A 12,730-nucleotide genomic window follows, 5' to 3' on the forward strand; every position below is an offset into this window, starting at 1 on the left:
GACTCCACAACTTCCTTAGGCAGCCCTTTACAGGGCTTGACAATGTTTTCTGTGTAAAAAAGTTTTCCTGCCATGCCATCTATACCAGCCCTGGCACAACTTGAACTTGTTCATGAACACAGTGTCATGTCATCCCCTCACAACCTGAGCAAAATGGCAAAAAAGGTGCATATCTAGACATAATTTTGCTCTTCCTCAGATTTACAGTCCTTTTTCTTCTTTAGACCTTATATAAGAAAAATACACATAAATATATATACCAACAAAGTATGAATAGGAGGTGGACTTTCTCAAAAACACATTTCATATTTTATCTAATCTTCAAAATTTAAATAAATACTGAGTGGGACTAAGAGAGAAAGGGAAAAGATATTGGTATTTTTAGTTTCAGAAAATGCCATTAAGAAAACAGAAGAAGTATTGCATTATTTCTCATTAATTTTTCTAAGACTGGCAGATTCTTTTGTAATTGGCTCAGTATCAACTCAGATACATTCACAGGCCAAAATATGCACCACGGCACCAATCTTAATTTCTGTTGAAACCACGCCACATTACCAAGCCAATGAGTGAACTTTTAGGTGTAACAGATAGAAGGGCTTGGCTTTTTCAGAGAATTGCTTTGCAGCCCTGTTTTTATGTCAGTGATCACACTGCCCACAGAACTAGAAAGCTTTCAGAGACCCCAGAGAATTCATAGCTAAGGTATCATGCCTGTTACTACAAACATTAGACTTTCCATTTATTACCAATAGAGCAAGAGAACTTTCAATGCCAATATGAGGTTTGAATGTCTGCCCTAATGGGATAAGAATGCTGCTGCTTGCTTCCCAGCATCCTTCCAGCTCAGTCAAATGACCATTACTGAGGCAGTTGTAATCCGACTGCTAACACTGCCTTATCTCCAAAGAGCCATGCTGAAGGTGATGGAAATCTGCTTTCCTGTTCTTTAGCTAACTTATAAATTGATCACATTTTGCATCTCTCATCTTAAAATTATGATTGCCTTTCTCTGAGCCTGAATGTCAGCTCAGAGCAGTTTTATTTCTGATTGCCTTCTTCTCAAAGACTTGAGAACCAAACCAAACTTTCCTACACCAGTACAAGCGCAGGTCTGAGAACCTAATTCAAGCATTCACACCTGGTTGTGGGGTCTGTGGTTTTTTTCCCCCCAGTGGTCTTACTATTTCATGCTTGAAAAAATGTGTTATGTGGGGAAAAGCATTTTCTGGCATGCATGTACCACTTATTGGTAGTAATGTATCAAAATGCTGATTCTGGAGAAAGAAGTGTTCTAAAAGCAACCTGCTGTCTTCCTTAAATTTCAAAGCTAGTTGCATCATGACAACTCTTTTTCCACCTATATGTCATTATTAAAATCTGTAAGTGAAACACACCTGCATCTTAGTACCTGCTTTATTTGAATGATAAAGCCATTTCAAAGTCAGACGACAACAGCAGCACAGAGAATTTATATTTTCATTTCAGAAATATACAGTTAATTTTCAATATAAATAGACTTTGAAAGTCACTGCAATGCAAAATGGCTGTTGTTTCATTTTAAGTCTCTCACTGTCTATTTTATGGATCAGGAGTTTGTAATCTTTAAGAATATATGACTTTTGGCAAATAAAATAAAGCATAGAGCTTTTCCTGTATGCTGGTAAACTCTCTTCAAGGAGGAGCACCTAGGGTCAGCACTGAGGAGAATATTTTGTTTTGTTGCTGTGTAGAAAAAAAAAAACTGGGCATATGAGTAAAGAAATTCCAGTTTTCTTAGCTCATTGTAACCAATATAAGCACTTGTAGAATAAGGCAGGATCCTTAGTGTTGGCAGACTCCTGTGAAATGCTGCAATGATGATTTTAATCAGTGAAAATTTAAGACTTCACCCAAAATGAGCTCTTCAGGGTGAAAACTAATGTATAACTTAGGAAAAAGTGAAGGCAGCAAAGGTCATTTTGGAAAAGCTGGAAGAGAAACAGGCAATGAAAAGCAAAATATATTCTAATTTAAGGATAAGAAGAATTCTGTTGACATTTCTGATTCTGTACTTGATTGATGCTATTCTACAGCAATATTAGCAAAGCTGGATAAGGACAAGCCAGTATCCTTCTGAACTGTTCACAGAAATAGTGACTAGATGATTAATCTAGTCTATAATGGCATATTCCTTACAAAAACATCTCTTCATTATGACTATTTTGCTGTTAACAACTTTGGCTTGTCAGTGTTGATAAATCCTAGTTTGGCTCAATGTTTTATACTTGGTGGTGCTATAATTAAGTTAACAATTACTAGTACTGCCTAATTTTTGTTTTGCATACTTAAAATAAGAATTCCTCTCACATCCATCAGAAGCCAATACAAATCCAGTGAAAATTAATAAGCTCTCTATGAGTTCAAGTTTTGTGATCCTTTGAAAGTTTCTGATTTGTTTTAATTTAAATTTAATTTCTGATTTTATTTTTAATAGATACTGAAGGGAAATGGAAAGGTTATATGTAGAAGAGTATTTTTTATGGGAAATCACTAAAAACCCCCACAAAACCAATGCACTGAATTAGCTTCCACTTTATTTCTGTCCATTAGAAAAGCAAGAAAATGTTATTACTTTAAATTGTAGAGACTCATTTTTGGGCTTAAATAATAGCTAATGCAGTGGTAGAGCTGCATACACATGGCTTCACCTTTTACACACATTGGTTTTTTCATTTCTTAGAAAAAACCCATAATTTCACTGAACTAAGTATTTGACTTCTGATGAGTATTAAAAATATGGAGAGTCACTTAAAAATTCTGGCTTTGGTCTGATACAGAATATGCAGTCTTGGGCCTGGCTGATATTTACTAGAGTGGCAAACAAGGAAATCAAATTGAAATGCATACACCACCCCCATCACTGCTGCTGATGCTGGTCTGTGTGTGGAATGACAGGGAACTGAGGGCATTATTCACTCCAAAGCTCCCTTGATTTGCCTGGCACATCACCTTGTCTGTTTTGAGAATACAAATTATATGGCTGCAGCTCCTACAGCAAGCCCACAATTTTTTTTCTCCTCAAGGTCTTATCCAAGGAATCTATTGTGCCATCTGTGCAATATGTAGTTAGCAGAGCAATTTTGAAAACACCTGGTACCAAAGCCCAAGAGATTACATAAATCCTGCAGTTACAACTCGAAAGTTCCCTGGCCCCTCTACATCCTCCTTTTCTAAATATCTTTGGGAAAGAAAGGAAATCTTTGGTACCTGCTGTATCCCTAAGCCCATCCAGGCTCCAGCAGCAGATGTCTCTTCTGCCAAGATCAAGAATGACAACAGTCAAAATGTTTATGTCTAGGAGAGCAGGGTATTTCAGGTACAGAAGTTCTGCATAGTTAAGTTCTCTGTAGATAACTGAATTATTGATTAAAACACAATTATCTAGAAGTTCAACACTCTGGACAACTGTTTTCTCGCTATTACAAGTTTTGTGACCACACAATGTATTTAAACCTACCTGTAACAAATTTTTCTTTCTAAACTTTCAGGAAGTGCATTTGAAGAACACAAGTAGAGGGAACACAGGAAACAGAAACTACAGAATGTAAGAACATGCCATCCACAAGAATGAAGAATGAATGTGCCATCTGCAGGATACTTTGCTGTAAATAAATTATTTGTTAAACATTGGAAGACTTAAAAAAACCTTTGTTTTAAAAAGCTTGATGCAATTTCAACCAATGGGCATTCTCCCAGTGAACAATGCAACTAAACATTCCAATATTAAGTCTTTAGAGAACAGAACATTTTAACCAGACCAGAGCTAAAAAATTCTGTGGTTGATATATTGCTGTTTGTTAACCTGTTTTAAATGTCCTGCACAAAAACTCTTAAAGTCCTGTGCCCCTCAAAAGCCTACAAATTTTTTGGGCCTTTGATGGATCCAATTGCACTAAATTAACCTATGAACACTGGCTGCTGGAGTGATTCATCAGCCTTGTCTAAGTGGTGGGTTTTTTTATTTGCACTTCTTTAAAAGCAACAGGCTGTTTGTTTTACAGTGTCTGAAAACATCGTTTGTCTACCCCTTCATATTTGCACAGTTTGACATTCCCAGTAACAGCAGCAGTAAGGTAACATATACAATTTTAACATCCATTAATTCCATCTGTGGCATTTCGACAAAATATGGGTTATACATGCATTTGTTTTAAGACAGTTTTATTCTTCCTTCTCTTGCAAACATGCAAATTTTTTTTGCAATTTGTGAGACAAAAGATTTTTAAAAGCAGTTAAAGCATACATAGGCTCTCAAACCAGTAATGATTCCTCCAGGTAATTATTTTGTAACAGTATAGGTAACTTCTTTCTTCCTCCATATAATGCAGTATGTAAAATTTAGCATATCAACAATACACATATATCAAACAGTATGTAAAAAATCTCTGTTTTATAGTACAACGGTGCTATTTTATAGTTTGTTACATGAAAGGGTCTGGCCAAAACGGTAATAGGTAAAAGCAAATATGGAAAGACCAAGCCAAAGATTAAATAACAAATTTCAAAAATATTCAGCTTAAATCAACTAAAATTACTTCAGATTTTAACATGAAAATAACTTTACCATTTTCAAGAGAAAATACTTGTTTCCTTTTAGATGCTTGGAGGGTGGTGTTTTGACATCCGATTGTGTGGAATGCAAACTCATGTTCAGGCCCAGAGAGACAATTTGAAAAACAATTTGGAAAACAAGTGACTTCAAAGAGTAGTCCACCAGTGCCTAAATGTTCCTGAAATATCAGCATTCTGTTCAATCATAAAGGGGTACTCAAGCTCCCCTCCATTTTAATTCTTCCCACAGCCAGACATGGCTTACCTGACTGTGAGCTGGGCTGCATCTCTCCAAATCAGAAAAGCTAGTCTAATCACCAAACTACTAGTGTAGAATGAGTCCTCGAGGAGAGATTAACCATAACATCCTTACACCCTCACTTAAATGTGCCATTCACCCACTCTTGTGGGAGTCAGAGATGCCCAGATAATCCCTGCCATGTAACCTTGATAGGCCCTGCAGTGGTTCTTCCTTGAATAACACCTCTGCTGCATTTTTGTAAATCAGCCCACTGTAGATTGGCCAAGCAGCCAACAGTGTCCCAAGGTAATCATCAAACCTGTCTGTGAGAGAAGGGAAGGAAGAGGAAGGGACTGTTCCAGTGTAGATTGGCCAAGCAGCGAAGGGGGATAAGCAGCCAACAGTGTCCCAAGGCAATGATCAAACCTGTCTGTGAGAGAAGGGAAGGAAGAGGAAGGGACTGTTCCACCCTGTCCAAGAACTCCAATGCAGTCCCATTCAAATTTTTCCCCTCACCATGCTTCATGTGGCAGGCTCAGGCAAGGGATGAAGCATTTCTTGGACAGTTCCAAAGGGAGCCTGGAAAACAGTGTATGAAGGGAGCAGTTAGGGAGGTGGCAGATTAGATGTATAAAGAAAGAATCTCTTTTTGAAAGCTGCTCAAATCTGCCTTACTTTCTACTGCAGTATCCCTTCTGGAGAAGGAAGGGCTCTAAAAGCAAAAAAAAAATAGTGAATAACTATTGACTTAAACACAAGAGAAAGTTCTCTCCAGACTGCATATCAAGCTCCTCAACAGTCCCTTGTGAAAAAAGCAGGAAAGGTCATAAAAGTCTAACAAATTATTGTAGCTCCTTTTCTATTCCCATAGAAAATTTGTGGTTTGTATTTTTAAGAAGTGCAATGTATTCCTATACAACTCTTTAAACCCTCTGCTTTCTGTGAGATGGATGTCTATATGCACAATAAGCTGCCATAGCAATGTAAAAGTAGAACAGTAAATGAATAAAAAGAATATGTCACAGCTCTCATTGACTGAGATAGTTATGTTGAAAAAGGAAGAAAGTAAAGAGAAACAGATGGAGAAACTAATCTAAATTATTTACCACCAATCTAATAAAAGAGTTAGCAATTCTGATACCTGTCACAGCTCCTACAGGCCTTTTTTGGCAGGGGGGATGGAGAGGGAAGGAGTTTTACTTTAGTGGCTGTAAGAATTCTGCAACGCAATCTAAGAATAAGCCATTATTTTGATGTCACAGACATAATACAGATTTCCATTTCAAGCCCCATGACCCTTTCTGTCCCCTGTCTCTTCTGAAGTTCTAAGGGGAAGAGGGAAGAAAGGTGTGAGTGTATCAAGCAATTTGAGACATCTGTGACAGCAAGTTTCTTTGTAGACAAGTTTTTTACTGATGTGCTTTTAACTGAATAACTATACATCATTTTGCATTAATTCCTGCAAATTAATTCAAATTTTTGGTCTTATCTTGGGATTCACACACCATAATTCTCCTGTTGAAAAACCATAATTAGGAAGTGTCACTCAGAGACAGAAATATTTATCACAATTTGACAACTGTCTAAACAAATTGGAACAATTCTTGAAAGCAACTAAAATAAATACTGAATAGCTGCAAACTTCAAAGTCAGCACTTTGCTTTACTAGAGAATAAATGATATTACAAAATGGGAAGTAGCTCCAGCCCCATAGAGGTGAGAAATGCATGGGTGGGGAATGCACTTTGGATAAGAAATCTCCAGTCATTTGGCAGGGAGCACATGGTAAACCAGTTAGTACGAAAGATAAAGGGCTGCTTTAGCTTAATAATCACAATAAATCCGCTACTTAAAGAAGTTGAAACATGAGCCAAAGCATCTCCCTCCCAAAAGTACAAAGCAGTCTGTCTTGAAAAACTTCTAATTAGAGAAATTGAAATGTTCAGCTGGATTTTTAAAAGCACTCCAGATATTTAGGAACAGGGCTCCCACCAGATGCCATTGATTCTCATAAATCACTGAAATGGTAAACAAAAGCACATTTCTCACCCTTCCCTATTGTGTACGTCACATGACAGAGATCAAAGATCTCTGCTTTCTAGAATATACCTAAAATTCCAACTATTACACAGAATATCACTGGAATGCATAATTTAAAAAGTGAATTAAGCCTCATTACTTTCAGTCAGTCCAAAAAGCACTGCACATCTAAAGCCACTTCAGTTAGTATCCCTCCTTCATCAAGGTAGCAAAATTTAAGTGTCATCTCCATAGTAAACATAATTAGTCATTAAGAGTTTAAATGGAAAATCAATAAATTCTTTATTCTGCTGAAAATGTAGTTATAAACCAACATTTCCATGAAGGACTTGTATGAGCTTATTTGCACCATTCAGCCAAGAGAGACAAGAAAATCAAAACCTGAGATGTTGCATCCAGTCCTGGTGGATGCATGAAAATAGCCCCCTTTTTTCCCAAGGCAGCTTACCCTGCACATCCCTTTGGTAAGATTGAAGGGTGAATTAGTGGTCAGCTTTCTTTACAGAATTGAATTCCATACACAACAAGAAGCCATGCTCAGTTGCCCCAGAGCTCCTTGTTCTCTCAGTACCAATGATTAAATCTGACAAATGAAGACCTCAGGCCAAGCACTTTGTCTTCTTGGCTCTCCATTCAACAAGAAAGTGCATGATATGACAAGATCAGAAAAGTGTATTTGCATATTTTCTTTACCTGTTACTGATTTGGCCAACAATGCCAAAGTGGTGCTATTGTTTTGTTTAAGAAAGTACTTGACTAAAATATAAAAGAAAGCATAAATATTTTTTTAATGTATGAAAATGACAATTACATAGGTATGGTTATTAAGATAGAAATAAAACTAGCCATAACTTTTCAACTTTTTGTCACTCAAAAAACAGCAAAGAAATCTTATATAGATACAGGTGGGGCAGGAATAAGAGTCAAAATGGCACAAAAAGTCATAGATTTTAAATGAAATCCTGAATCCTTGTTCCAAGGCAGAAATTCAGATGAAGAAAAGTGTTAGTAGTCAGGGAACTGAAAGCCTTGATGTGACTGAAAGCCTTTCAGATCATGCAAGTCCAATATCATACGAGAGATTTTTAAGCCACACTCTAGTCTGAAATCAGAGTAGAGTTTGGCTTGGTCAGTGGCATGACGTGATTGAGATTTTTACTGTGCACACATTTTTAGTTTTACCTGATTACTTTCTTACTCATGGCATATAATCGAAAACTTAATGTTTTAAAACCCACAAAAGATGCAAGCACATCTGAATTGAACAAGGAATGAAAAAAATATTCCAAACAGGAAATTGTTGTTTTTTTAAATTTTCACCCATTCCAAATTGTGAGAAAAAGTTGAAATATATGGCTAACTGTCTGTGAATTATTTTTCTTTTATTACTTTATGTGGTCACTATGAGCATCCTTATGTGCAAAATTTCACATTTCTTTTTTTTTTTTGTTTTGAAATTATGCTAAGTTAAGCCCAAAAAGAGATTCTTGGAACCTATAAGCCAAATAGAATACTTATGTTGTTCTGATGAAGGTATAATCAATATATTTTAAATGCTTTATTTTTAGTCTGAAAAGGAATAGTAATAATTTATTTGGGATGGTCTACTTATACTGGTCCCTCTTTTTAGGATACTGGTCAGTGGAAATTAGTCTTCCAAACACCCAACTTCTACTGAAAACCAACATTTTTCCTCCGTCCTGCTCCACCCAGCAAACTTAGTTAAAAGACTGTTGCAACATAATTTTATTGTTTGTCTGTTTGTTTGGGAGGGTTGTTTTGCTTTTATTCACTTTGTTTTGATTCTGGGGGCAAGGGATAAGGAGGAGGAGATGAGTGATATTTTTTTCTCATGGGTACAATCCGCATAAAATAAAGAATTTTTCTTAATGAGATTACTAATTATCCAATTAATGTGTGGAAGTGACATTCAGTAAAGCAACTAGATTAAATTTGTCTTGAAAGAAGGAAAGAAAGATTTCAACACAGAGTTGTTACCCATTCTAATCCTACACTAAACATGTTGCTTCTGACAGCATTGGAATATTCTCCTGGACTATAAACACCCAAACACACAGTATCTGATATATAAAAATCTTCATTTTGTAAAAAAAAAAAAAAAAAAAAAAAAGTCAAAGCGTGTTATGGGAATGTCAGAAATTTGATTTCACATCATAGAGTATAGAGATGCCATTCTGGCAGGGGCCAAAATAGGAAGGACCTCCCTGATGGTTACATTAGGAAATCTTACCCTAGGCTGCATAAAGGGCGTGGCTGTGTATATATACACATCTACAGACACATGTACACATATATGGGTATAGACAGTGCTACAGTGTGTGCATGTCTATGTGCATGTGTATATTATGCTTTTCTTTTTCCTGTCAAGTAAAGTTTGAAATGCTTGCTTTTTTCTCTTCAGATCTTATGGATTATGCTCAGTAATCCAACTGGAATCTAATTTTAGAAGAACATTGTGTAATATGGATGTCACAATTTAGGTCTGGTCATTATTTTTCATACCTAAAGAAATGACCAGATATTTAAACCATAAGACACCTCTTCATTGTCATCAGGCAAATATATTTATCAGATATAAAATACTAACTTTGAGGGCCATATTATAAAAACCTGTATTAAAATTTTATCTTCTATTTCATTTTTCTCCATAAAACTTCTGTTAAGTGTCATTTTTTAAAGTGTAAACATCTCTTCAAAGTAAGAATAATAGGTAATATAAACAGAGCAGAATGATAATTTCTGTCATCACCTCAACTATTAATTTGTCATTTATATGTTTTTTGTAGAATAATTCATCCCCCTCTACAGCACTCTTAACTATATCAGAAGTGGAAAAGGCTTAGCAAATTCCTATACCCAAAATTATTTATACTAATTTTTGATTTCTCTGTGTTGTTCAGTAACTTTTTATTTTGCCATCTTGGCACACAAGTCATAAAAAGCACCAATGTGATACTTCTGCTGCTAAACATCCTTTGGTACAAGTATTAAACATACACCCACCTAAAATATCTACATATTCACACATTATTGAAGTTCTTAAGAAACAAGGACAAATACAGTTGAGAGATAATTTTTCACACCATTTTTTAACTAAATCAAAGGTGCTGCATTTTATTGTATTTTTCATTCATTAGTATAATTTCATTCCTCTGAAGCAGCAATAAAATACCTGCAGAACAAAAAGGACTCTAACTTGACCAATTGGAATGCTTCACATACTCATGTTAAAGAAAAAGGTTTATCCAGATAACTATATAAACAACTGATTAAATTAAACTCTTATTTTGTAGTGAAATATTTAACTTTGTAAATTTAAAACTCAAATTAACTTTCCACTCTTTCTGGTTTACTGGCATTAACCTGACTTATGGTGTGAAAAAATTCTAATTTCAACAATGATCGAAGACAAAGGATCCGAAACCAACAGACTAAAGTGTTATCAATTAAGAGGTAAAACATCCTTACTTTGCGCACAGCAATGAATTATATCCCTTTTTTTTTACACTAGAATTTCAAATGCAATTGATATAAATACTGAATAAGAATCATGGTTCTCTCCATTATTTCCCCTTAGAGACAAGTTTGAATATAATACAACATATGCAAGTGAGTGCATGATACAATGTATAACTCCTATCTTTTCATTTATTACCATTTCTAAGGAATTAGTCCAACAGAATTCTATAGAAATCCTGAACAAGTTGAAAAAAAATAATTCTCAAAAGTGTATAATGATAATAGTTGCCTGGTTAAACTAAGTCTCATCAGACATGAGTCATAAAATGCTCCACTGAAAGCAGATTGGTACTTTATTATATTCTGAACAGCTTCACCTGTAGTCTGACACCTCTCATTGCTTTTGTCAGAATGTGATGGTTGTTTCACAGTTTCTTAATCCTTGGAGTCTTAGGTTTGAATATTAAACATGTTTATCAAGACTAAGAATGTCAGGAAACAAAATGAAAGTAGAAGCAGCACCACCTGCTGCTGATAATCAAATCATGTATAAGCTTTCTTTTCTCCCAAATTATTGTGAAGCCACCCAGAATGCTAAACAAAGAGATTAGTAGCACTTGCTTTTCAGGGCAGCCTTTCCATAGAGTAACTGTCCTCTTTTCTTCAGTGTTGGACCTCAATTGTATCCTGACTAAAACTGGGGTTTCCATAATGCAAAGCATGAATGTGGATACATGAGTTTCTGATTTCACTACTGAATAATCCTACTATTAACATTTCAAGTCATTATAACCAAACAGTGACAAGTGTTAAGTGTTCATTTACTAGAAACCATTTAAATATCTATTAAAGTTCTAACTGGATTTATTCTTTCTTTTTTATTTTCTCGTGCTTACTCATAATACAATGTCACTACTTGATGACAAATAATATTTCATACTGTGTATGTAACATCATTGTGTTGCAGAATCCCCCAAATACCTCAACAATGTCTTTGTTGCGCTATTCTCCCCATCTAGCACTTATAAGCTTTTCTAGTAACAACCAATAAATCAAAAAATGGAGCTCTTGATATGTACAAATAATACAAAAAATCAAGACGTTTTGCTAGTTTGCAGTTCATGTAATGCCATCTTGACCATTCTCTTCCCCTCTCTCTATGAGCTGTCTAGAACAGTAAACTTTGCTCCATAAATAATAGTGTATTCATGCTTTTAAAGGCTTTTATATGCATTTATGGTAGGTAAAGGTTGGAAGAGGTAGTTGACTGATTTTCACTTTTATCTACTTTGATTTCAGTAAAGGGCTTTGTCACTCTGTATACATAAAGGCTAATGCACCCTTTGGTTTGTAGAATGTACTGAAATGTTTGCAACCCTCTTGGTATCAGGTCCAAAATGTGAAGCATTACTGTTAAGAGGGTACCTTTCTAATGTATTTGTATGTATAGTTTACACCTCTGTGAGGTCTAATAAAGGATTATGGTTAATAAAAAATGTGTTGAAAATTCATCATCCATGCAGATTTTGCAGCAATTTGCATTCTTCCTTTCTCTTCCCTGGCATATACATTTCAATTTTCTCAGAAAATACCAAAATCAGAACATACCTTAGCAGGGTGATCAGGCTCCATTCATCCTAAAATAGAACTGGCATGGAAAGTGGCTCAAGAGCCTCGATGAAAGGAAGTGTCAGCAGATGAAATTATGGAACCTATAGACAAAATTGATAGAAGTGAATGACCAGGAACTGCCTGTGTTCATGCACAGAGGAACATGACTGAACTCTGGTTTACAGAGGTCTCTCAAAAGCTCCTCACTATAAAAGAACTAAGTGGTAGCCGGTATCTGACTTGTATCTCTATCACTTCTATTCTTGAGAAGAGAATCTGTGGGTAGGTGAATAAATACTATATGATAAATATGGCATCTTGCAGGAAAAGGAAGATTCTTGTAAGGTAAGCTTCAGAAATCTATTGGGAGTTCTTTTTTTAAAAAAATAACACGAACCTAGTCAAGGAAAAACAGGGTGATCTGGTATTTTCTAAATGTTTGTAAATTAGGAGCCTCATCCAAAATCCTTTAAACACTAAACTGCCATGGAAAGAGAGGCAAGTTCTTTATACCTGCACAAAAAGCAGAAGAGGGACATGAGCAGGAACGCCCAGTTGACAGTGGAGTGGCACCATATGTGAAACCTTGATGCAATCTGTCCCAGAACCCTCAGTGTTCAGCCTTTCCCTAAATGAGCAGGAGAAGGGGTGGACAGTAAGAACACAGTTTATAGGTGATATTAAGGCAATCAGACTGATCAGGCATGATGATGGTAAATTTATGCAGACCATTCCCAGTTGTCAACTTGTCCTTTAATGTGCATG

The 12,730-nt window shown here is 35.7% G+C and overlaps 1 protein-coding gene across 3 annotated transcripts in view; it reads left to right on the forward strand.

Annotated features, from left to right (window-relative positions):
• IGF1 (insulin like growth factor 1) overlaps positions 1-11,850 on the forward strand; it is a 54,603-nt gene extending 42,753 nt beyond the window's left edge. The window contains exons 4-5 of one of the 3 annotated variants that reach the window (XR_005627377.1): positions 3,531-3,646; positions 8,505-11,850. Coding sequence is in view for 2 of the 3 variants with exons in the window: in XM_039708308.1 (XP_039564242.1) it covers positions 3,531-3,590 (60 nt within the window). In the remaining variant the exon portion in view is untranslated. Of the gene's footprint in view, positions 1-3,530; positions 5,190-8,504 lie in introns of those variants that run through there. The other 2 variants (XM_039708308.1, XM_039708309.1) reach the window with 2 other exon arrangements.
• The last annotated feature ends 880 nt before the right edge of the window (positions 11,851-12,730 follow it).

This window comes from Passer montanus, unplaced genomic scaffold, assembly GCF_014805655.1.
Source record: "Passer montanus isolate IOZ18808 unplaced genomic scaffold, ASM1480565v1 scaffold20, whole genome shotgun sequence".
In the NCBI taxonomy this organism is placed as follows: domain Eukaryota; kingdom Metazoa; phylum Chordata; class Aves; order Passeriformes; family Passeridae; genus Passer; species Passer montanus.